We start from the raw sequence: 22,880 nt of genomic DNA, 5'->3' as shown, positions 1-22,880 counted from the left end.
TTCTCATCACCATAGCCAATGAAAAAACATATTTTAGACTTTGCATCAAGTTTACTACGAGCATCAGAATCAATATGAATATAAGAAACACAACCAAAAACTTTTAACTGTGAAAACTTTACCTCTTTACCGCTCCAAACCTCCTCAGGAAGTCTGAACTCCATGGGAACTGAGGGTCCTCGATTTATCAGGTAAGCTGCAGTGCTAACAGCATCAGCCCAAAAAGTTTTTGGTTGTCCAGCATGCAACCTCATACTCCTAGCACGCTCATTGAGAGTTCTGTTCATGCGCTCAGCCACACCATTCTGCTGTGGTGTCCCAGGAATGGTCTTCTCCATCCTAATTCTCTGTGCAGCACAATACTCACTGAACCCTCCATCTATGTACTCTTCTCCATTATCTGACCTCAAACATTTTACTTTCAAACCTGTTTCTGTCTCAACCATGGCCTTCCACTTCTTAAAGGTTTCAAATACATCAGATTTATTTTTCAGAAAATAAACCCATACCTTTCTGCTTGAGTCATCAATAAAAGTGATGTAGTACCTTGAACCTCCAAGGGATGCAACTGGAGAAGGCCCCCACAAATCAGTGTGTACTAACTCCAATTTTCCAGCCTTCGGTGTCCTGCCAATTTTCAAGAAGCTCACCTTTTTCTGCTTTCCTAAGATGCAACTTTCACACATGTCAAAATCAATGGACTTCAATTCTGGTAATTTTCCTTTTGACAGCAGCATCTTCATCCCTTTCTCACTCATGTGACCAAGTCTTCGGTGCCATAGGCTTGTATCAGTACTTGCATCAGCAACTGCAATTGTGTCTCTTGGACTTGAGGTCATGTACAAAGTACCAGTTTTCTTTCCACGAGCCAATACCCTAGCTCCCTTTGTAACCTTCCAAGTACCACCAACAAATAGTATTGCATGTCCTTCATCATCAAGTTGTCCAACAGAAATCAGATTCCTCCTCAGGTCAGGAATATGTCGAATCTTCTCCAGTAACCAAACAGACCCATTGGGCAACAATATTCGAACATCTCCCATACCCACAACATCCAAGGTTGAACCATCAGCCAAATACACCTTACCAAAATCACCTGCAACATAATTCTGTATGATTTCTCGGTGTGGAGTGGTATGAAACGAAACTCCTGAATCCAAAACCCAATCATCAAGTGGACTGTCTACTGCAAGAAGTAATGCATCCTGTACCTCTTCTGTTACAGCATTAGCAGAATCATCTTCATTCTTCTTCTTAGGACTTTTGCATTGATTCCTAAAGTGACCTGTTTTCCCACAATTCCAGCATTGTACTTGTTGGCCTGATCTAGATTTACTTCTGTTCCGATTAGAATTTCTGGATTTTGATCTGCCCCGATTTGAATTTCTGTTATTACCTCTGCCTCTTGTCTCAAGGTTTAGGGCAGAACCAGATCCTGAGGTTTCACCTGCATCTCTTCTGCGAATCTCCTCAGCCAGAATTAAATCTCGTATATCATTGTACTTGAGTTTTTCCTTTCCTGTAGAATTGCTTACTGCCATCCTCATTGCCTCCCAACTATTTGGCAAAGAAGCCAAGACGATCAGAGCACAAATCTCATCATCAAAATCAATTTCTACAGACGACAATTGATTTGTGATAGTGTTAAATTCATTCAGATGTTGTGCTACTGATGCATTCTCTGCCATCTTCAGATTGAACAGTTTCTTCATCAAGTGCACTTTATTGTTTGCTGACGGCTTTTCATATATACCAGACAAAGCCTTCATCAGATCTGCTGTGGTCTTCTCCTTTACAACATTGTGTGCAACAGACCTAGACAGAGTTAACCTGATAACTCCTAGTACCTGTCTGTCAAGAAGAGCCCATTCATCAGCCTTCATAGCCTCAGGTTTTGTCCCTAAAAGAGGCAGATGCAATTTCCTCCCATAGAGATAATCTTCAATCTGCATCCTCCAATACGCGAAGTCTGTGCCATCAAACTTTTCTATTCCAGACGCCTTTCCTGCTTCCTCTGCCATTGCTCCCACTCAAACCTAACCCTAGGCTCTGATACCAGTTGTAGGGAATTTAACCTAAAATCCCAACTTGTGAGAAACAAAACAAATAGAGAAAACACACGTCAAAGAAAATAATCACATGCACAAGACAATATTTACGTGGTTCGGCAATTTGCCTACGTCCACGGAGTTGCAGGGATTTCACTATTATCAGGGAAAATACAATAGTGCACAAGAACACTCTCAAGAAACCCAAATCCCAATTACACCCTAGCACTCTCTCACAGAAAAAATAAGAATAGAAACTGGCTGCCTCTCTTTTCTCTATTTTCTCTCATGCGGTTGCTAACTAGGTTAATTAGGATTTCTCTCTATGTTCTCACGGCTACACATTTTTGCTTGTCAAAACCTAATATATATATATATATATATGTCAAAGTCGGCTGGAGCATTCCTTTTACAACTAGGATTCTATTTATGTTGACTTGGGCTTGGCAATTAAAGTCATACACACGGCCCATTTCAACAATTCTTACACATGGATTTTGCTAAAATTTATTTGCAATATGGCGGCTGCCCAAATACTTACTAAAAAAAAAAAAAAATGATGCCTAGCAAGTTAGAATTCCATGTGGGTTTTATCTTGTGTTTGAGGTTTGAGGTTGAATACTTATTATTTCTATGGTTGAATTCCATGCTCTCAATTCTGTTGCTTTGAGGTTTGATTTTCTTGTGTTTGTACATGAATTGGTCAATGAATTAGACCATAAGGGTGCTTGGTTATGAATTAGACCATAAGGGTGCTTCATCTATGCTTGGCTATGATTGCTTGGTTGTGATTGAATTCCATGCTCTCAATGCCTTTTCTTTTTTGTTTTCAATTTTGTTGCTTATTAGTGCTGCTTCTGAATTACTTTGGTGTTTGTTAGGTGATGGACTCACAAAATCAAAATCCCTTCTTCCTTGACATTTTACAAGACAATGAACAAGGTTTTGAGTCTTTTGACAGCAGTAATTTGATGTCCACTCCGCATTCAGACGTCAATGTCCATCAATCTCCACCCCAAGTTGAAATGGGACAATCTATACCCCCTATTGCAAAAAAATCAACTACTAAGAGAGGTCAACGGGGAATCAACTTCACCATAGATGAAGACATTAAGCTAGTGTCGGCGTGGCTCAATGTTAGCTTAGATGCCGTGACATCGACGGACCAAAAACACACAACATTTTGGGAGAGAATTTGGTCTACCTTCCACAATGACAAGAAATTTAACCGCACTAAGAATTCTTTAAATAGTCGGTGGTCAACAATTCAAAGGGAGACCAACAAGTTCTGTGGATGCTTGGCCCAAATTGAGAACCGGAATGAAAGCGGTAAAACTAAGCATGACAAGGTATTTAAACTCAACATTTAATATGTATTGTACATCAAAACACTTTTAGTTTTATGATTCTTATTATTTTCAATTTTTTACTTTTGTAGATTGAAGATGCAAAAACTATGTATCAAATTAATTGCAAAAATGCATTTCAATTGGAGCATTGTTGGAGAATTTTGAGGAATGAAGCTAAGTGGTTGATTCTAAGAGATAGTTTGAAGGCCTGCACAAGACAACCAGCCACATGACCAGCCACACAACCAGCCACACAATCCTTTGCAAGCTCAATAAATGTAGATGAAGATAATGAAGAGATGAACTTTGGCGAAACCTTGGAGAGATCTATAGGCAAGAAGGCCGAAAATGAGAAATTAAAGAAAAGAAAGAATTGTGATGACGTGATCCCAACACTTTCCTCCCAATTGGACGAAATCAAGGAAGAAAAGAGAAGAATGCATGAGGAGAAAAAGGAAAGTATGCGCATTGCATTAGAAGAACGAAGAGAGGCAATGTGCATTGCATCCGAAGAACGAAGAGAGTTGATTCGTATCAAGGAAGAGAAGAATGAAGTAGAAAAGAGGAAAATGGAAGATGAACTTATGATGAAAGATACAAGAACTATGGATTCTGAGCAAAAAGAATATATTCGTCTACGTCATTTGGAAATCTTGGAGAGGTTAAGGTCTAAATATGCATCATAATGGAATATTATTATTGACAATATCTAATCAAGTAATTTTTTGTATATTGCAAAGATACTAGCACATATTAGATATATTTTTGTACTTTTTACTTGTGCAAGGAAATGTTGTAAATTTTGTATTGTGCTGGTTGTACTTGCTGATTTTATTGGTTGTAAATGTTATTTGAATGTGAATATGCTATTTTATTGGTTGCTGATTTTATTAGTTGTATATGCTATTTTTTTGCACTTTCTCAACAGATGGCTGTACTTGCATTGTGTCATTTTTCTGCATAATGTTATTTTTCTGCATAATTATTTTTCTGCATAGTGTTATTTTCCTGCATAGTGTTATTGTTCTGCATAATGTTATTTTTCTGCAGTGTTATTTTTTCTGCATACTGTCATTTTTCTGCTTACTGTCATTTTTCTGCATAATTATTTTTCTGCATAGTGTTATTTTTCTGCATAGTGTTATTGTTCTGCATAGTGTCATTTTTCTGCATAATTATTTTTCTGCAGTGTTATTTTTCTGCATACTGTTATTTTTCTGCATAGTGTCATTTTTTGCATAATGTGATTTTTCTGCATAATTTTTTTTCTGCATAGTGTTATTTTTCTGCATAGTGTCATTTTTCTGCATAGCGTTATTTTTCTGCATAATTATTTTTCTGCAGTGTTATTTTTCTGCATACTGTTATTTTTCTGCATACTGTTATTTTTCTGCATAGTGTCATTTTTCTGCATAATGTTACTTTTCTGCATACTGTTATTTTTCTGCATAATGTTATTTTTTTGCATAGTGTTATTTTTCTGCATAATGTTATTTTTCTGAATTCTGCAGACATGATTTTCTGCATAGTTCTACATTACTTTTCTGCTGTTAGCAGGGGGTTAAATACCCCTGTTTGAGATAAAGAGAGAAAAATTATTGTTCTGCATGGTTCTACATTATTGTTCTGTTGTGTTTTAAATTATTGAATAACTATAAATTATGAGTGGACTTAAAGTTATGTGTTTTAAATTATTGAATTTACCATTGGATTTAAAGTTAAAAAAATATGACATTTATGTTTGAATTTACCATTGGGTTTAAAGTTAGGTTTGAATTTACCGTTTGAATTTCAAAATTATGACCGGTGGATATAACAATAAAAATTATGACCGTTGGGTCAAAAAAAAAATGACCGTTGATCGGAGACATCGATTCAACAGCATCAATTCGGTCACCGATTCTAGTAATACGGTGGTCGGAGACATCGATTCGGCGGCGATCGTCGGAGACATCGATTCGACGGCGGTCGTCGGAGACACTATTACAACAATCGGCCCACCGGTGATGGCGGTACAATGGTCGGAGACACCAATCCGGTGGGCCATCGGACCTCCACCACAAGCGGCTCTATTGGCCGAGCCACCGGTGTTGGTAGTTTACTTAAAATATAAGTTTAAATTAAAAAAGTATAACCATTAAGGAAAATAAAAAAAAATTGATGAATAATGAATATTTTATTGAATGGTCTTGTAAAATAGATAAACTGATGTGGGTGTTTTGTAAAAGTAATGGTGTAAAATAGAAAAAGTAGGTTTTTTGTGTAAAATAAACGGAATCTTTTCCACGAGCTGATGTGGTTGCTCTAAGGATGAAGAGGACACATTCATAAAGCCAGCAATAGTATCTCTTTCAAAAAAAGAAAAAAAAAAAAAAAAAACTTCAAGCTCAAACAGAGTCAAAATAGATAGTATAATCACATATTAAACTCAATGGGGTCAATGAGAACACTCTATACTTTTAGGGTAATAATCTTAGAGAATTAATAAAGAAAGCAAGAGAGATAACTGCCCGAACCTTGTCTGTAACTAAATTTCTATTTCAATAAGCATCCTTAGTATTATGCACACGGATGACTAATCTGGATGAAGCCAAATACAATGATGGAGTGGAGGCTGTAGCCTTTAAAGTCACTTGATTATCATATTCTCAACACCACTCCTACTCCAATCTATATCATCATCCTCATTTTCTTCTTGCAGCACATTTGCATTACAGTGTAAATTTTCTTCTCCTTGGTATGGGTCTTTTTCATCTGATGGCATTTCATAAAGGTTTCGTGGTTTGGTTTCAATCACAACATTCCATGTGGGATCTTTTATTCCATTAACATAGTAAACTTGAGTTGCTTGACATGCTAATACAAATGGCTCTACGGTTTTCAACTTTCGTGATGTATTAACAATAGTGGTTCCGTGCCAATCTCTCTTATAACCAATTCCTTCACGAGATACATCATACCAATCACATTTAAACAACACAACTTTGTACCCTTCAGTATATTGAAGTTCAACATTGTCTGTTAATTGTCCATAATAAGGTACATTGCAACTTTGATCCTCCCCTCTCACCATAACTCCATTATTTTGTGTTCTTTTACTTTCATCACATTGATTTGTATGAAATCTGAACCCATTAACATTGTAACCTCGATAAAAAAATATCCCTTTTCTCAGGGCCCCAAGCTAATGAAAGCATATGCCCATCAACTTGCCTTGTATTATATAAGTTGGTGATCTACAATAAAACCTAAATAAGGTTAAACTCAAGTTGTAGTAGTTAAAATATAAACAAACATACATTTTCAAAATAAATTACTATCTTACTCTTTTTTCAAACCACGCAATAAATTCTTGTCTACGCACCCTGTCAATGTCGAGAACACCTGCATTTGTAAGGATGTTCTTATGTTCTCTGTGCATAGTTAAATATCCTAATCAGTTTTAATATCATATCATGAGAATATCAAAGAAGTAATTTTTGTGAAGATCATCTTACTCAACAAATCGGTCAGCATTGACACAATTTTGAAGAACATAAAATGTTGCTGCATTGTGAAGATCATCATTCAACTCACACCTTATTGCTTTCCCTAAATGTCGTCCAGGTGTTGAGAATATGGACAATTGAGAGGTATTTGCATATGCGGAAGTACCTCCATCATAATTTCGCTCTACCCGATTAAATTTGGTTTCTATTCCATGTAAATAGCAAAAACAAAATGTTAGACATTCATCTGCTAAATACTTTTTTGCAATAGACCCTTCTGTGTGTGCCTTATTACGGATATAATTCTTAAGTTTGTGCAAATACCTATATTTGAAGGCATAATATGAAATTTTATCAAAAATAAAATACTAGTGTGCAATTGTAATTTAGATTATAATGAAATTTTGTAAACCTTACCTCTCAACTGGACACATCCATCTGTATTGCACTGGACCTGCAACTTTAGCTTCCCAAGATAGGTGAATGGCCAAGTGAACCATTACATCAAAGAAAGAAGGTGGAAATATTTGATCTAATTTACAGAGGGTTATTGCAATTTGGGTTTCAAGACGATCTAAATCATCCACTCGTAACACTTTGGAACACAATTCTTTGAAAAAGTTACTTAACTCAATCAAAGCATCAGATACTTTTTTAGGTAAAAAGTCACGCATTGCAAGTGGGAATAATCTTTCTAGGAAAACATGACAATCATGAGTCTTCATACTAGAAAATTTTCTCTCCTTAATATTCACACATCGAGATAAATTTGAAAATAGCCATCCATAAATTTAAGATTTTTTAGACATAAGCATATGGCCCTTTTCTCATCATTTGACAGTGTATAGCAAGCTGGGGGTAGCTCTATCTTCCCATTAACCTCTATGGCGTGGAGTGTATGTCATATGCCCATTTCTTTTAGATCAAGACGAGTGCTTAAAGAATCCTTCGTTTTATCTTTAATATTCGTAATTGTCCCAATCACATTGTTAAATATATTTTTTTCAACATGCATCACATCCAAATTGTGACGTAACAAAAGTGTTCTCCAATATGGCAATTCAAAAAAAATGCTATGCTTCTTCCAATTATGAAGCTGCCCATGCCCTTCTAGAAATTGCTTTTTCTGGCCTTTCCCAAATATAATTGGCTTTAACGGACGAATTTGTTTTAACACATCATCACCAGATAACCGTTTGGGTGAAGTCTTCCTTTCTTTTTTACCATTAAATTGTGACTTCTTATTACGCCATTTGTGGTCTAAGGCCAAAAAATGACGATGTCCCATATAGCATATCTTATATCCATTTCGTAACCTGCAATTAGTAGTCTCACTATGACAACAAGGACACGCGAAATTTCCCTTTGTACTCCAACTAGAAATAACAGCATATGTAGTAAAGTCATGGATAGTCCACAACACTGCTGCTCTCATCTGAAAGTTCTCCTTTGTTGAAGCATCATATGTACACACCCCATCTTCCCACAATTCTTTCAGCTCATCAATCAACGGCCTCAAGAATACATCAATGTCATTCCCAGGACCTTTTGGGCTTGGTATAAGTAATGACATCAATGAGTAAGGCTCCTTCATGCACATCCAAGGGGGAAGATTATATGGAAATAAGATAATAGGCCAGACACTGTATTTAATACTCATATTTACAAATGGGTTAAACCCATCTATAGCTAGTCCAAGCCTAACATTACGGGGATCCATTGCAAATGACTTATGAATTTGGTTAAATTTTTTCCAAGCTTCACAATTTGCTGGATGTCGTAACACTCCATCATTAACATGTTTTTCATGGTGCCATTTCATATCCCCGGCAGTCTTTGTTGACATAAACAATCGTTGTAGCCTTGATTTAAGTGGAAAATACCGCAAAACCTTCCATGGTACCTTTTTATTTTTCCTTTTACCACCCTTATTTGGCTGCCATCTTGAAAGTTTACGAACTGGACATTGAGTTGCTTCTAAATACTCCTTATAATAAAGTGCACAATCATCTTTGCACGCATCTATCTTCTCATAATGGAGGCCTATATCGTTGACAATCTTTTTTGCCTCATAGTTCAAGCTAGGTAGTCTCTCACACATAGGAAATGCATCCTTTAACAGCTCCATCAACATACTAAAGGACTTGTTGCTCCATGATGATACACACTTTATGTGCAATAACTTGACTATGAACGACAAGCTTGAATATTTTTCACAATTTGGATACAAAGGCTTTTTAACCTCTTCCAACAATCTATAAAATTTCTTTGCATCTCCATTTGGCTCTTGTGGTTCATTTCCACTTGATTCCCTACCACACACCACTTGTGGATAAGCATCCTTGATCATATCAAACATATCACCATATAGCATACCATCATCATCATCACCTTCCACTTCACTATCACCTTCCTCTTCACTATCACCTTCCCCATGAAGGTACCAAGTAGTATAATCTCTCCTTATACCCCTAAATAAAAGATGATACTGGACCTCATCCCGAGTCCTACGATACTTATTGCTACAATCAATACACGGATAGTTGATTTTCATATCTCCATCTATTGAATGTTTAAATGCATACTCAAGAAAGTTTTCAACTCCATTAATATTCTCAGTGCACAATCTAGTAGAAAGATGTATCTTCAATGCACGATCTAGTAGAAAGATGCATCTAAGATTTATCAACCGTCATTTTATCTACACCATTTAAAGCATTGTATTAATCATAACTAACATTGATGGTGGAGATAGTAAATCTTCATAAGTCAATTTTAAACAAACATGAGCTAAGTTTCATATCGAATTGGAACAAAAACCACTCTTTATTGCTTCTTCAACAAAGCTTTTGCAAACAATATCAAGGCCTACAAATTGCAAAGAAAATCAATACTTATGCTTCATCCATCTTGTAAGAAGCAACACCATACAAGCAATACAGGTCCTATACAGGCTCAAATATTGATTCAAACCACAAAACTATGTGTGTTTTCTTCCTCAACTTCTACTAAATCAAGTAAGGGTGCATATAAAACATAACAATCTTTGTAAAGTATGTCCTAAGTCAAAGGTTATATAGAACCTTTAAAGGAAAAAGAAGTTGGTGCTTTTACTACCAAGATTCACTCTAAAAGCATCCATGTAACAGTAGTTTCGTGTTCTTGATTGTGTAGTCCATAAGAGGCACTGAATTCAAGACTGAATTGAAAGTAAATTTAAAAGAACTAGTGGATGGTCTTAGGAACCATTAGCTACTTCAAAAGAGTGTTGGACAGCCATGTTTATTCAACTCAAAAGAAGAACAAGAAGTTTGATACCTGTATACCCAATATAGAGACCTAGGAGGCTAAGACATAGAACACTATGCCATAGACCAATATAAAAGTCCCTGGACACAAAAAAACTATGTCACACATACATCAATGCATAAAAAAATACTTGGATATTGTTAAAATCAATGAATTAGCTCATCATATTTAGCAATATCTTCTATGGTTCTACTCAGTGTGTTTTCATTGCCCATTATGAATTACAAAACACTTTTTTTTGCAGAAAAGATACTGCAACCTATTAAACCAAAATGCATTATTAGTGAATATTTCCCAGGGAGAGTAAAAAACAAAGAAACAGAAAAAATAAATAAAAAGAAGAAATTAAAATGGAAAAGTCTTACAGTCTCTTCAAGTTGCTCAAATTTCCTAGGTTTTCAGGAAGATGTCCATCAAGCTGATTAGCTTCCAAAACCCTATAAAATGCAACTTAAACTGTAACCCAAGTTGTACACCATTCTTCTTTTAATTAAGCAATAAAATCTACGTCAAGACTTACAGCTCCTTAAGTGAACCAATCTCACCAATTCCCTTAGGAATTTCACCACTTAACTGGTTTCTTGAAAGCGACCTGCAGAAATGATAATATGATGAGGTTAATTAACTTCTTAAATGCAGAAAAAACACGAATGTCTCTCTTACAGTTCTTGTAGATTAGTAAGATTTCCAAAATCAGTTGGTAGAACTCTACTTAGATTAAGACGCTTCAGCTGACTGTCATAGCGAATAAAGAAAAAAGCAGAAAAAATTGAGACAAAGAGAATAAGAAACTGAATGCAATTAGAATCAGCATAATATGATGGTATCTAACATGCAATTTTAAGGAGAGCTCATAAAAAGTACCTAATTAAGGAACTATCTTTTAGCAAAGAGATAGAGAAATTCAACCATGCCAAATTGCCTATTTCTCTCTGCACCACCAATACAGCAGCAAACAAAAGATTTATTTTATAATCATTCTTTCAAATTATTTAGGTAGGAGATAAAGGAAAAAAATAAACTGAGTTATAGATGGTACTAAAAAGAAAAAGAATGTATTGACTATTACATTCAAACAATTAAAGAACCGGTGCATAGACAAAGGACCAGATGCTACCAACTTTCGTTAGTAAAAAAAAAAAAACTAGCTTAACTCTTAACTAACAATAAAAATTTACAATTGATGCTTTAAGAAAATACCAATTCCAGTTGAAAACCAATAATTCTAGAGAACAAAAATTAACCAGAAAACAAATAACTAAGAAGAGAGAGATAGAGATTGGATCTCAAAACCAATAGCCTTATCTATCATTATAACATCTTAACTAAAAAGGAAAAGTACATAATTACCCCACCAAGATGCCAATTACAACAGGAATTGGCATTAAAGAAAAGAAGAAACAAAGCCCAAATTTGTATATATGTAATTGAATTGTGTTGAGTTAACAGAAGCTTTGACACTAGATTGATGAACAAAAGACTGAGGCTTTTATTTAAATCTTGACTCTTTAAATTACAAGACTTTACAAGCTATATTATTGCATCAATACACCCACGGCACTATTACATACACTCACTCACCAAATACACATGCACACCTACTGACACTATAGCCCTCTTTGTTGACTTTACTCCCTCTTTGTCGACTTTACTTCACTTCTCTCTAATTTACTTCACCTAACACTTAGTGCCAGATCACTCACTTCACAATACTTCACTTCTCTCTAATTTACTTCACCTAAAACTTAATGTCAGATCACTCACTTCACGATACTTCACTCTACACATCTCTCACAGCTCTCACTAATCTCACACTCTAGCTCACAAGTCTCTTACAGCTCATGTCACAAGTGGGAACCAAAGGTTCCTATTTATACAAGAATGAGATCAGTTAAGCAACCGACATTGAAGCTTCTAGCTTCATCTAATTTTTGCCACCAGAGTTCTAGTAGTTCTAGGCTTTATTTTATTATTATTTTAATATCTAGCCCGTGACAGCCTCTAGACTATTCAACAATTTGTGGCTGAATTTTACTTTTACATAGAAGTCTCTAGAGATACCTTATAGAGAAATCCTGAAAGAGCATCATGGAGAAATTTCAGGGATGCAAGAGAATTTTCTAGAGAATGAGAGAGAGGCGGTGCTTGATTTTAACAAATTGTTCACACATTAACCGACCTGTGGGGTTCCAATTCCTGCTTAACTAAAATTTATATTAGAAAGTTAAGTATTCTTTTCTTCAATATCACCTAGCAGATACATATATTGAGATATATGTATTATATTATGTATTCATTCATGTTCGGTAAGTTTAGGTTCAGATATTGGTAAAGCAGACACAGTGAAAACCATATTATATTAATATAAAAATAAAATAAAATAAAACTATATCCATCAAAAGCCTTTCCAATTTTAACTGTGACAAATAAATAAATAAACAAATAAAAATAAAATTCCCTCGGGTTCAATAACTACTTTCTCTGAAATCATAAAAGACTCACCGGGAGAGAGTTGGTAACGCCGACGCCGGAGAAAGCGAAGATGACGGGCCTGTTGCAGCTGGCGGAGAAATGGAAACGGCGTCGTTTGTAGAGAGAAGCAGTAGCGAGAGACAAAGGTGGTGGTGGTGTGTAAGTGTAAGAGGGAAAGATAGAAGAAGGAGGAGGAAAGTGATTGGGATAATGGAGAAGAAGTGAGTTAGGCCATGGTGTGAGGAGTTGAGAATTTGGTAGAGAGATCTTTAGTCGCTTTTGTCTTTTGTTTTTTTTGGGTGTCTTGCCGCGCAGTTTCGTGTTGTCAGTTGGTGTGAGTTAGGAGTGTTAGAGGGAAAAGTGAAAAACTTTAGAGGGAAAGGGGAATTGTGTTCCGAGGGAGTTAGGAGTAGGGAGTGTTAAGAGGGAAAAGTGAAATTTTTTTTGAGGGCAAGGGGAATTGACGGACATGTGGCGCTAAGGTTTAAGAAATTTTAAGAAATTTGATTAAAAAAAAAAGTTATATAAGAAATTATATAGTGATGTTGGGCATGGAGCTGTCTTTCTTTTGGTCTTAATGGCTCTCTGTGGTGTTTTATTTGGGACTACACTACACGTAGTGAATGTCCCACCTATGCTAGTGTATGCACTAGTTTACTTTGTATGACTATATTTGGCATTTAATAAAAGATTTCTATAGCTCAAAAAAAGTTTTATAAGAAATTGCATGTTATAAGAATTTTTTTTTTGTTAATTTAAGTTTTAGAATATATGTAGCGGCATGTGGTTTGAAGCTTATAAGGTTTAATGTTTAAACAATTAGTATAATTTTTTATAATAAACAAGAATAAATAGGAGTATGTATATGAAATACATAGGTTAATTAATGACATAAATTAGATATAATTCATAAATTGAATAGCTCCCCAAAATTAGATAATAAAAAAGATTATATGTCATATGTTAAAAGAACAATATGAAACTTTTCCACAGTGAGCTATATCAAATACTATAAAAGAACAATATAGTTTAGCTATTAAATATTAAAACAAATGATGGGTTTGCTTATATGTAAAAATGGTTTAATTTGAGCTCGATTTGGTTGTTCAATTGAGCTTAAATTTCATCAACACCAATATTTTACCATGCTATGCAAATCCAACAGTAAGAATTGGAATATAAATTGGCACATGAAAGTTACATGTTGTGTACTCGTACTTTGATCGGTCTGCTCTCACAATCAAACCATCCAATCACACCCTAATTTCACCAATATCCATTCTTTACCGTGCTCTTCCCATCCAATGGTTAGACTTTGAATTTTCCTTTTTATTTTGTATCAAGGCTTCCAAAATACAAGACCAATAGCAACCTAACCCAATTGAAACCCTAAAATGTTTCAAAAAAATGTTACAAATGTGTTAAATCACCAATTATAGATTAATCTCTCTCTCTCAAAAATAATAAGTTGGTATTATTCCTCAAATTAAGTATTTAATATTGCATCAAATTAACCTTGATTTGATTAGTATAAAATGCATGAATTTTTGTCTTAAGCCTCAAATTATGTTGAGCCGCCTCTGCATGAATTTTGGTCTTAAGCCCCAAACTTTTGAAAAATCTCTTGTAACAACAAGAAACTAGTAGGCATCCCATGGATCACACATAAGAGTGACCGAGGTAGCCCTCACACATTGAGATTTTTATTTTATCTCGACATTAACCCTCGCTAGTCATGGGTTTTTTAAAAAGAATTTAAAGTAAGGACATTTTCCCCCTCTAAAATCAAAACCATTTATATCTAAGCACACGTGTAAGGGCGCGGTTTGGGGTCATAAGGATTAAGGTCCAAATAGCCTAACACAATGAATTTGTAGAGAGTGGGCCAAAAACTAGACTTAATGAATTGAACGATGCTTACAACGGATTAAAGGTGGGAAGTAAATAAGGAAAAACAAGCTTCATGCAAAGAAATCCTTCCTCAGCAAAATCCAAGGAGAGTAGTTCTTGAATATGTTCTCTCTAGACTCGATTACAATTCCAGTTCTTGTTGCTACAGTGTTTTCTCCACCGATTCTCAGATCCTTCCTTTCCTCTGGAGGGTTTCTTACGTTATATAGCCTCTTTTCATTGATCTTGGCCCTCCATTTGTTGATCACATAGGCCACTACTCGAGTGCTTGTCCCATCAAATGTTTTCCCAAACCTTCCGTGTGTTGCGGTTACCTAGACAACACTGTTCAAGGGTCTTTTCCACATAAATGCAGCCAGAGGGTTTGGTGGGGTGCAATAAATGTGGTGGTAGCTTCCATCCCTTCAGACATGACAAGACTGACCTCCTCCCTGAAGCCCTTCCTCTATAGTGCAACCTCCTCTGGTAATGTGTCACTGACGTGGTCAAGGCTCGCCTCCTCGGCCTGGCCATCTGAGGGTAGGGTCTTCTTGGCATCGACGTGGCATCCTCAGCCTCGGATATGACACATGGCATTGTTACCTTATCAAATTTCTGTATCCCACAACATGTACTATTCTAAACTAGCGTATAACTCATGCTTACACACGGGAATGTTCAATTGTAGTAGTACTATTAATGTTAAGCTTGGATTATTAAACATATAAAAAATTAGTTCGACCAAGACTTTTATATTTTGGAGTAATTATGTTCTATAATACAATGTCAAATAAATAACGAAAAATTTACATTTGTGAAAGTTTAATGATCATTTGAATTTTGTTATCTCAAAATAATAATAATAATAATAATAAGACATTTGAAGATATTAAAATGGTTTTTCAGCATAATTTCCAATGATTAATTACTTAAATTAGAAAAAAAAAAAAGAAAAAAACTAGATTAAAACACATGAAAATCCAAGAGGGATATTTGTAAAATCAACAATTTTTATGGTCGACCAAGCCATATGACCATTGTGTACGTGTAAGTGATTGATCGACAACATAATTTTGGTTGCAAGTTCAATTAATTTTGAAAATGGATTTTAAGAATAATTAAAAATAATAATTAATAATAAAGCTAGGATTTGCAAGTTCAATTAATTTCAATATGAGGAATTTTTCCTTGTGCATTGTGCAATGCCTCAGTGAAGAAACGCTTTTGTGTATAATTGTATGTATTGTACCCATCAACTAATGCTTATAACCATGTTCAAATATTGCAGTCCAGCGAAGGAAGTGGCAGATTTTTTGTGTATGTGTGTGTGTGACGTTGGGCCTTTGGGAACCAAAAAGAATTAAAAAGAAGAAAGAAAGAATAAAAAAAGTATTTAAATAAGGTAATAGAAGATTTGAAGTAGCATATATTGTAAAGTAATGTATTAAAGTAGATAAAATGATTTTTTTACACGTCAATATATATATATATATATATATATAGTTTAAGGAATGGCTGATGCTAGTGCTAAAAAAATGAGCTAGCACTTGCACTGGCAAAAAATTCTCTTCAATTTTTGAGGTGGGCGTTGCTTCTGGTAAGTCAATTGCTAAAGTGGGTCTAATCTTCTTTGATCATTCTGGAGCTTCTTGTGTTTAAAAATGTTATCTTTGGTTTATTTTTATAGATATTGTTAGGACATATGTGAGTCACTTGTTAGGAACATATGTTACTATTTAATGTAATTGACTTATCCTTTGACAAAATGCACTTTACTTGTATTTGGGTAGATCTAGGATGTGTTTAATACTTCAAGAAACTGTGTTTCAAGATCAAGTGTTGAAGACATGCAAGTCTGTCCAAGATTCAAGCTGAAGAAGTGTTGTTCATTAAAACTCGATAGCTAGCTATCCATCGAGCTTAAGAAGCTGTTCCAGCCCCGTGGCTTGATAGCTGCTCGACAGCATCTCGACAGACAGGTATATGTCGAGCTTTATGAAAAACAGAATTCTAGTTCTATTTTGACTCTGATCCGTGATTATGTGTTTGGGCTTTCTTTTCTCATAACCCTAAACATATAATAGGACTATTTTAAGGGTTGTCAAAGTGTACACAAGTTGCACAAGTGTTGAGTAAATTTTGTTCAAGCAATTTGTAACCGAAGACAAAGTTTCACCCTAGTTCATCTCTTCTGAAGAAGTTGTTGTGTTTGTGCACCGTAGGGTTTTGTGACCAAGCATCTTCTAGATCTTCATTGTGTGGATGAACTGAAGAACTTTGCAGCCAATAACTTTCTCTAGTTGGTGATTGAAGTCGCGTACTGGGATCCGCACAATTGGTTAGTCACGTACTTTAGAGTCGTGCATCAAAAGGAGAAATTATCACTACAGAACAAGTCCAATTAGGTATTGGGATAAGGGTTCAACTGTAGGTTGGTATAAGGTACTGGGATTCCTTTACTTGTAATTGCTTGTTGGGATAATAATGGAATTTCGGAAGTGGTAACCTGAAAATCACCCGGTAGGGTTTTTGCTGTGTGGGTTTTTCCCATTCGTAAACAAATCACCGTGTCATTTATTTTCCGCTGCATATTTAGTTATTTGATGATTTGTTTGTGCTACCACGTGCTTTGCATGTTAATTTGATTAATTAATAAACTTGACTAATTAATCAATTAATTTATCACAAGGGGTCAATTCGTTTTTGGCCTATCAAGTGGTATTAGAGCAAGCACACTCTGATTAGGGTTTAATCTTTGCTGCGTTAATTCATTGACCCCTGTTTGTCATGGGTAGAGGACAGTTGTTAATTATACCTCATTTATTTGATAGCACTAACTATGCATACTAGAAAGTATGCATGAGAGCTTTCTTGCAATCTTTAGATGAGAAAGTGTGGCAAGCTGTGGAGATAGGCTGGACTAAGCCTACAGAAGCACCGGCCGATTTGGATGATGCCAAGATCAAGGCGGCAAACTTCAACAGCAGAGCGTTTAATGCCTTATTCAGTGCAGTCACCAATGAGGAGTTCAAGAAGATCTCCTCCACTGAAATTGCTAAGGAAGCATGGACCATCCTTTAGACAACCTATGAGGGAACAAAGGCTGTCAAGGATTCAAAGCTTCAGAGGCTCACTACAAGCTTTGAAGAGATTAAGATGAAGGAGGATGAGTCGTTCGATGAGTTCTATGCCAATCTCAAGGACATAGTGAACTCAGCTTTCAATCTTGGGGAAACCATTCCTGAACCCAAGATTATGAGAAAGGTGCTCAGATCTCTACCCGAGAGATTCCATGCCAAGATCACAGCGATAGAGGAATCAAAGGATATTGACAAGATTCCTTTGACAAAGCTAGTTGGTAATTTGCAGACTTACGAGCTAGGGTTATCAAGAATTGGCAAGTCGGGTAAGAGCAAGAGTATGGCACTAAAGGCCAAGAGCAATGATACGAATGAGTCTTTTGATGATAAAGATTCTAAAATGAAGTCTTACATCACTAGGTAGTTCAAGAAGTTTATGAAGAATGCAAATGGAAAGGGTTTCGACAAGTACTGTAGGCAATCCAGTTCTTCTCAGTTCAAGAGCCAAGACAAAAGGAAGAAGAATGCAAGGGATGGCGGTCAGTACACTGTTCCCGCAGGACCTAAGTGCTTTGGGTGTCAAAGTTTCGGTCACATGAAACAAGAGTGTCCTACATAACTCAAGAGCATTGGGAAGAGCAAGGCACTTGTTGTTGCTTTGAGCGACACCAAGCCTTAGGATGATTCCGATAATGAGGATGATGGAATCTTGAATGCCTTCACTACCACTGTCAATCCTACTGATGGGATTGTTGAAGATGTGGTTGAAGAAGAGGAATTGGTGGAGTCTAAGTTTGAAAAGATGGATGATTAAGATGATATCCATACAACCTAGGAGAAATTATACAAGCTTTCTGAGAAACATGAGAAACTTTATAAGCTGACCACAAAGAAGCTTAGTGATGTAGAACTTGATCGTGAAGAGCTTTCCACAAAGTTTGATGAGACTAATCAGACTATTGCAGTATTGAGGTTCGAGAACAATTTCTTAGCTAAGAAGACTAAGATGCTTGAAGCGGAGCTATTTCAAGTCAGAGCTCAATTGGAGAGGACTTCAAGTGCAAAGCTTGATGAGATGCCCAGTCTTCAAAAATCTGCTTCTGATTGAATAGGTTTAGGGTATGGTTTCTCTTCATCTAATATTGCTTCAACTAGTACTACTGTTTTTGTTCCTCCTAGCAATAATGTTGAAATTGAGAACAATGATGTTAAAACTGATTTAGCTAGTGAGAACTTAGACAAAGGTAAATCTATCTTAGGAGTACCCCCTAAGCAAGATAAGAAGGAAGCTAAAAACCCTAGGGCTAAGAAGGCTAACTCTCAAAAGCCTAAACAAAAGAAGCAGCATCTCTGTCATCATTGTGGAGTTGCTGGTCATACTCGACCAAATTGTTATAAGTGGTTAGCCACTCAACAGAGCAATGGCATGATAGCATCTGGGAACCAGAATCAGCTTCAATCCTCTCTTTCTCCTCTTGGAGATCTTCTCAAAACTTGAACGATTTCAATTTTTCCCCCTCACTACCGGTTCAAGGGTTTAATCAAATGAAAGGTTCTTCCAAGGTGTGGAAGAAAAAGGACTCCAAGTGATTTTATCACTTTCTTCTCTCTCTTTGAGTTTTTGTTTTTGCATAACTTGTGTGTTTTGCTTTTATTTTGAGTCAGTCTAGTTTTTATACTTTACTTTGTTTAACATGTTTTTGTTTTTTTTTTTTCAATTTTGCTTTGTTTTGTTTTTCATATAAAAAAAAATTGAAAAAAAAAATACAAAAATAGTGTGTGTTTTGTGTACATTGGTACTTGTGTACCTTGGATGGCCATTAAAACAAAGTTTTCTAAACTTTGTATCTCTTGTAGCTTAGATGAGCATCTCTATGCACAACTAAGCAAGTGAGATTTGTGACTCATGTTTGTGATGAGTAAGATTAAGTGATCTCTTGTACTTAATACTTATATCACTCTTTTTGATGGGAAGGACTAGAAAATCCTAAGAGAAAGGCATAAATAACCATCTCACCATTGTTGCCTGCCAATCATGAAATGACACCTGTATGTTTCGGCATAGCAAAAGTGCAGTGTCAATGACATTTGTGTGCTTTGGCATAGCAAAATTGGAATGTCAAATGCTTAACATCATTGGGTATTTCTTTTCTCTCTCTTATATGCCCATGCATGATTTGCTTAAATAAAAATATGCAAAGAAAATGAAAAGCAAAAAGATAAAAAATGCTTTAAATATGATTGCAAGCGTGTATTTTAGGAGATATGGGAGTTATAGGATGTACCTCGAAGGTGATAGTCCCTATTAAACAGTTATGATTGTGTGTGAGTTAAATTAATTTTCTCATATCTCAAATCGTCATAACATGTATACACTTATGCAATCTTGCGATATTTTTCACACACAACACGCAATATTCTTTGCTACTCTTGATACATGTGCAGGTACAACGTGATTTGGCCATCACAAGGTTTTACATGTGTTAATGTATGCTCACTAAACTATCTTAAGCTGTTTTTGAAATGTAAAATTGGTTAGACTTATCTAGTGTATGTGTGTATTTTTGGGATCATTGTGCTTAATATTTTTTTTGAGAGATATTTTGAGAGCTTAAAATGTTGACTGGATCTTCGGTTGAATTGCATGCTTGATTGCATTCATATCCGTATTTTTTCCCTTCTTGAAAAACGGTTTTAAGCTATCTCGACACCTCCTCAATACCTCCTCAACACTTGGCTATCTGTCGAGCTCTTAAGCTTTGTTCTTATCGCAATCTCGACAGATCTTCGACAGCTAGGTGGATCAATCAAGAAAGTTCCTGGACCCTCGATAGCTTCTCGACAGCTGGTGGGTTGATCGAGCTTCTGTTCTTGTGTCTTTGCTTTGTTTCTCGACACCTTCTCGACAGCTGTATCTGTCGACGTTATGTTTCTCGACACCTTTCTCAACAGATGTCTCGACCCCTCTCTACACCTCTATCTGTCGAGAATTTCTAAGGATCTATATATAGGTTTTTCGCGATCCAATTCCGATTCCCTATTCACCTCCCAAACACTTTCTTCTCCTTCTAAACCTTCAACCCACGTGATTTTCGATCTTTCCTTGCTTCAAATCACTTGGTATGTTTTTTTTTCCTCTCATTTTTCATGCATTTCATGCAATTAGACCTAGGTTTTGGGGTTTTTGAAAAATTTTGGGGTTTTTCAAAATCAATGAGTTGTTGTTGAAATTTTTGGGATGGGTTTTTGATTAAACGAGTTTAAAATCTCATGCATTGCACCACATAAGTATTATAACATATTATCATGCATTTAGATATGTGCAAATTGATTGTGTGCTGGTAAGATTGGATTGGGCTAAGCCCATGATGCAATTTCTTTTGCATATCGCATGTTCATGCATTCCCCATGCATACATACTCTCTTTTCAATATACTTGTTATATTTGAATTTCTTTGGGACTTTTCTGATTGTTTCTTTTTCTCTCCCTCTCTTTCTATTTACGTTAGTCGTGTCTATGGCACCTAAGCTTAAATCTGCTTCATCCTGGAACCCTCTTCGTTCCGAGGGCATCATCTTCTTCTAATCCTACTCCTCATATTCGGTTCCGTGATGAGGATGCCCGAAAGGACTTCTCGGAGAACTTTTCTTGACGAGGTGTTCATTCGAAATGCTGAGTCATTTTGGTGGACTTCGCCGACATTGACCTTCCCACTGTCACTCACAGTTGGGGATGGGAGTCACTGTGTGACGTCCCGGTCACTTGTCCATCCGTGCTAATCCAAGAGTTTTACTCCAACATGCATGGATTCGATTTTTCAGTACCTCTCTTTTCTACTTGCATTCGAGGTACGCGCATTGTAGGTCACACCCCAGCTTGTTGCGGATGTGCTTCACATTCCAAGGGTAGAGCATCCTGACTACCTTGGTTGTGAGTGTCTGAGGACTGTGTCCAAAGACGAGATGATTTTCGCCTTCTGTGAGCGTTCCGCAGATTGGGGTGATCTTCAGTTTACACCATGTAAGGCCTTTGCTAAAGGTCCTAGATTCATGAACATGGTGATGACTTTTGTTTTGCACCCACTCTCTTAATATAACTCTATCACAGAGCCTTGTGCTCGATTTTTGCTGGCTTTGTTAGAGCACCTCACTATAGATTTTCCTTCACATTTTATTCTTTCTATCTTATATGTGTATAGGGATACAGCTACCCGTGATAAGCTCATTTTCCCTTCGGCTATCATGCGGATTCTATGCCATTTTTCTATTCCCTTTCCCTCTTTCGACGATTTTTCTATCATGTGTGCCATAAACTACGCTACTGTTAAACGTAGCGAGGCACATTTTAGGTCACAGAAGTCGGATTCAGCAGCTCCTCCCTCCCGTTCAGCTCCTTCTTGTTCTGCTCCATCCACATCTGCTCCTTCCTCTTCTACGAGTGATGTGGCTCTAGGAGACATCATGGCGCAGCTGCAGCGCATGGATGCTAGCCTTGATACACTCTCTACAGAGTTGTATCAAGTGAACATTTGTGTCGGTTTTATTGCACTGCGACAGGCAACTATGGGTGGTTATGCTCCTAAGGCTTCTCCTCCACCACCTCCTCTCTGATTCTAAGGATGAGGATGATGACGATGATGCTTCGGATGATGATGATGGAGATATTAGCTCTACCGAGTAGTCATTCTTAGGGGGAGAGTTAGTATAGGACATTTTGTTAGGGGGAGTGTTGATATTTTTGAGGGATGTAGTGAGGATTACTTGTATCTTTTTCTTTTCTCTATTTTAGATACATTTATTCTTGTACATGGGTTTTGTGATCACTTTTGACATACATTGTACTTATCTTCTTTATATGTTGATGTATGTTTCTGTCACCTACCTCTTACATGTGTTGTTTTTTTTCTCTCTTTATGCACATGCTTCGTATTACGTGTATGCAATCTATTATTTCTGTTTCACATAAAGATGCCTTGATGAGTTTTGTTTAAAGTGTTTCAGAAATACAGGTTGTCAAAGTCTACTTACCATAAACTCTCTTCTTGCAAAGTTTTTCAAGAGTTTGTGTTAGGATAGATTTTATTGTATTCAACAAGTGAATATGAGTTGAGTGTTTTATGACTTCTCTCATATCTCATTTGTTTGTTGTGGTTTTGTCACCGATTGCAAAAGGGGGAGATTGTTAGGACATATGTGAGTCACTTATTAGGAACATATGTCACTATTTTATGTAATTGGTTTATC

The 22,880-nt window shown here is 36.2% G+C and overlaps 1 protein-coding gene across 1 annotated transcript; it reads right to left on the bottom strand.

Annotated features, from left to right (window-relative positions):
* Positions 1-7,786: 7,786 nt before the first annotated feature.
* Positions 7,787-22,096, bottom strand: LOC126727894 (uncharacterized). Its single transcript, XM_050433793.1, has 5 exons — positions 21,954-22,096; positions 10,858-10,929; positions 10,715-10,786; positions 10,560-10,631; positions 7,787-9,560 (listed from the first exon to the last, which is right to left on the bottom strand). Exons 1-5 carry the CDS (start codon positions 22,094-22,096, stop codon positions 7,787-7,789), a joined length of 2,133 nt encoding a protein of 710 aa, XP_050289750.1.
* Positions 22,097-22,880: the final 784 nt, after the last annotated feature.

The sequence above is a fragment of the Quercus robur genome, chromosome 5 (assembly GCF_932294415.1).
Source record: "Quercus robur chromosome 5, dhQueRobu3.1, whole genome shotgun sequence".
Classification (NCBI taxonomy): domain Eukaryota; kingdom Viridiplantae; phylum Streptophyta; class Magnoliopsida; order Fagales; family Fagaceae; genus Quercus; species Quercus robur.
This window is presented reverse-complemented; position numbering and strand designations above follow the sequence as displayed.

Bases quoted from the DNA above. Each gene is read 5' to 3' on its own strand.
- LOC126727894 (XM_050433793.1), bottom strand. From the start codon at position 22,096: ATGTCTCCTAGAGCCACATCACTCGTAGAAGAGGAAGGAGCAGATGTG. The intron at 10,930-21,953 runs GTAGTTTATGGC...TCGCTATGACAG, and splicing joins TCGCTACGTTTAACAGTAGC to TCAGCTGAAGCGTCTTAATC. The intron at 10,787-10,857 runs GTAAGAGAGACA...TCATTTCTGCAG, and splicing joins CTTACTAATCTACAAGAACT to GTCGCTTTCAAGAAACCAGT.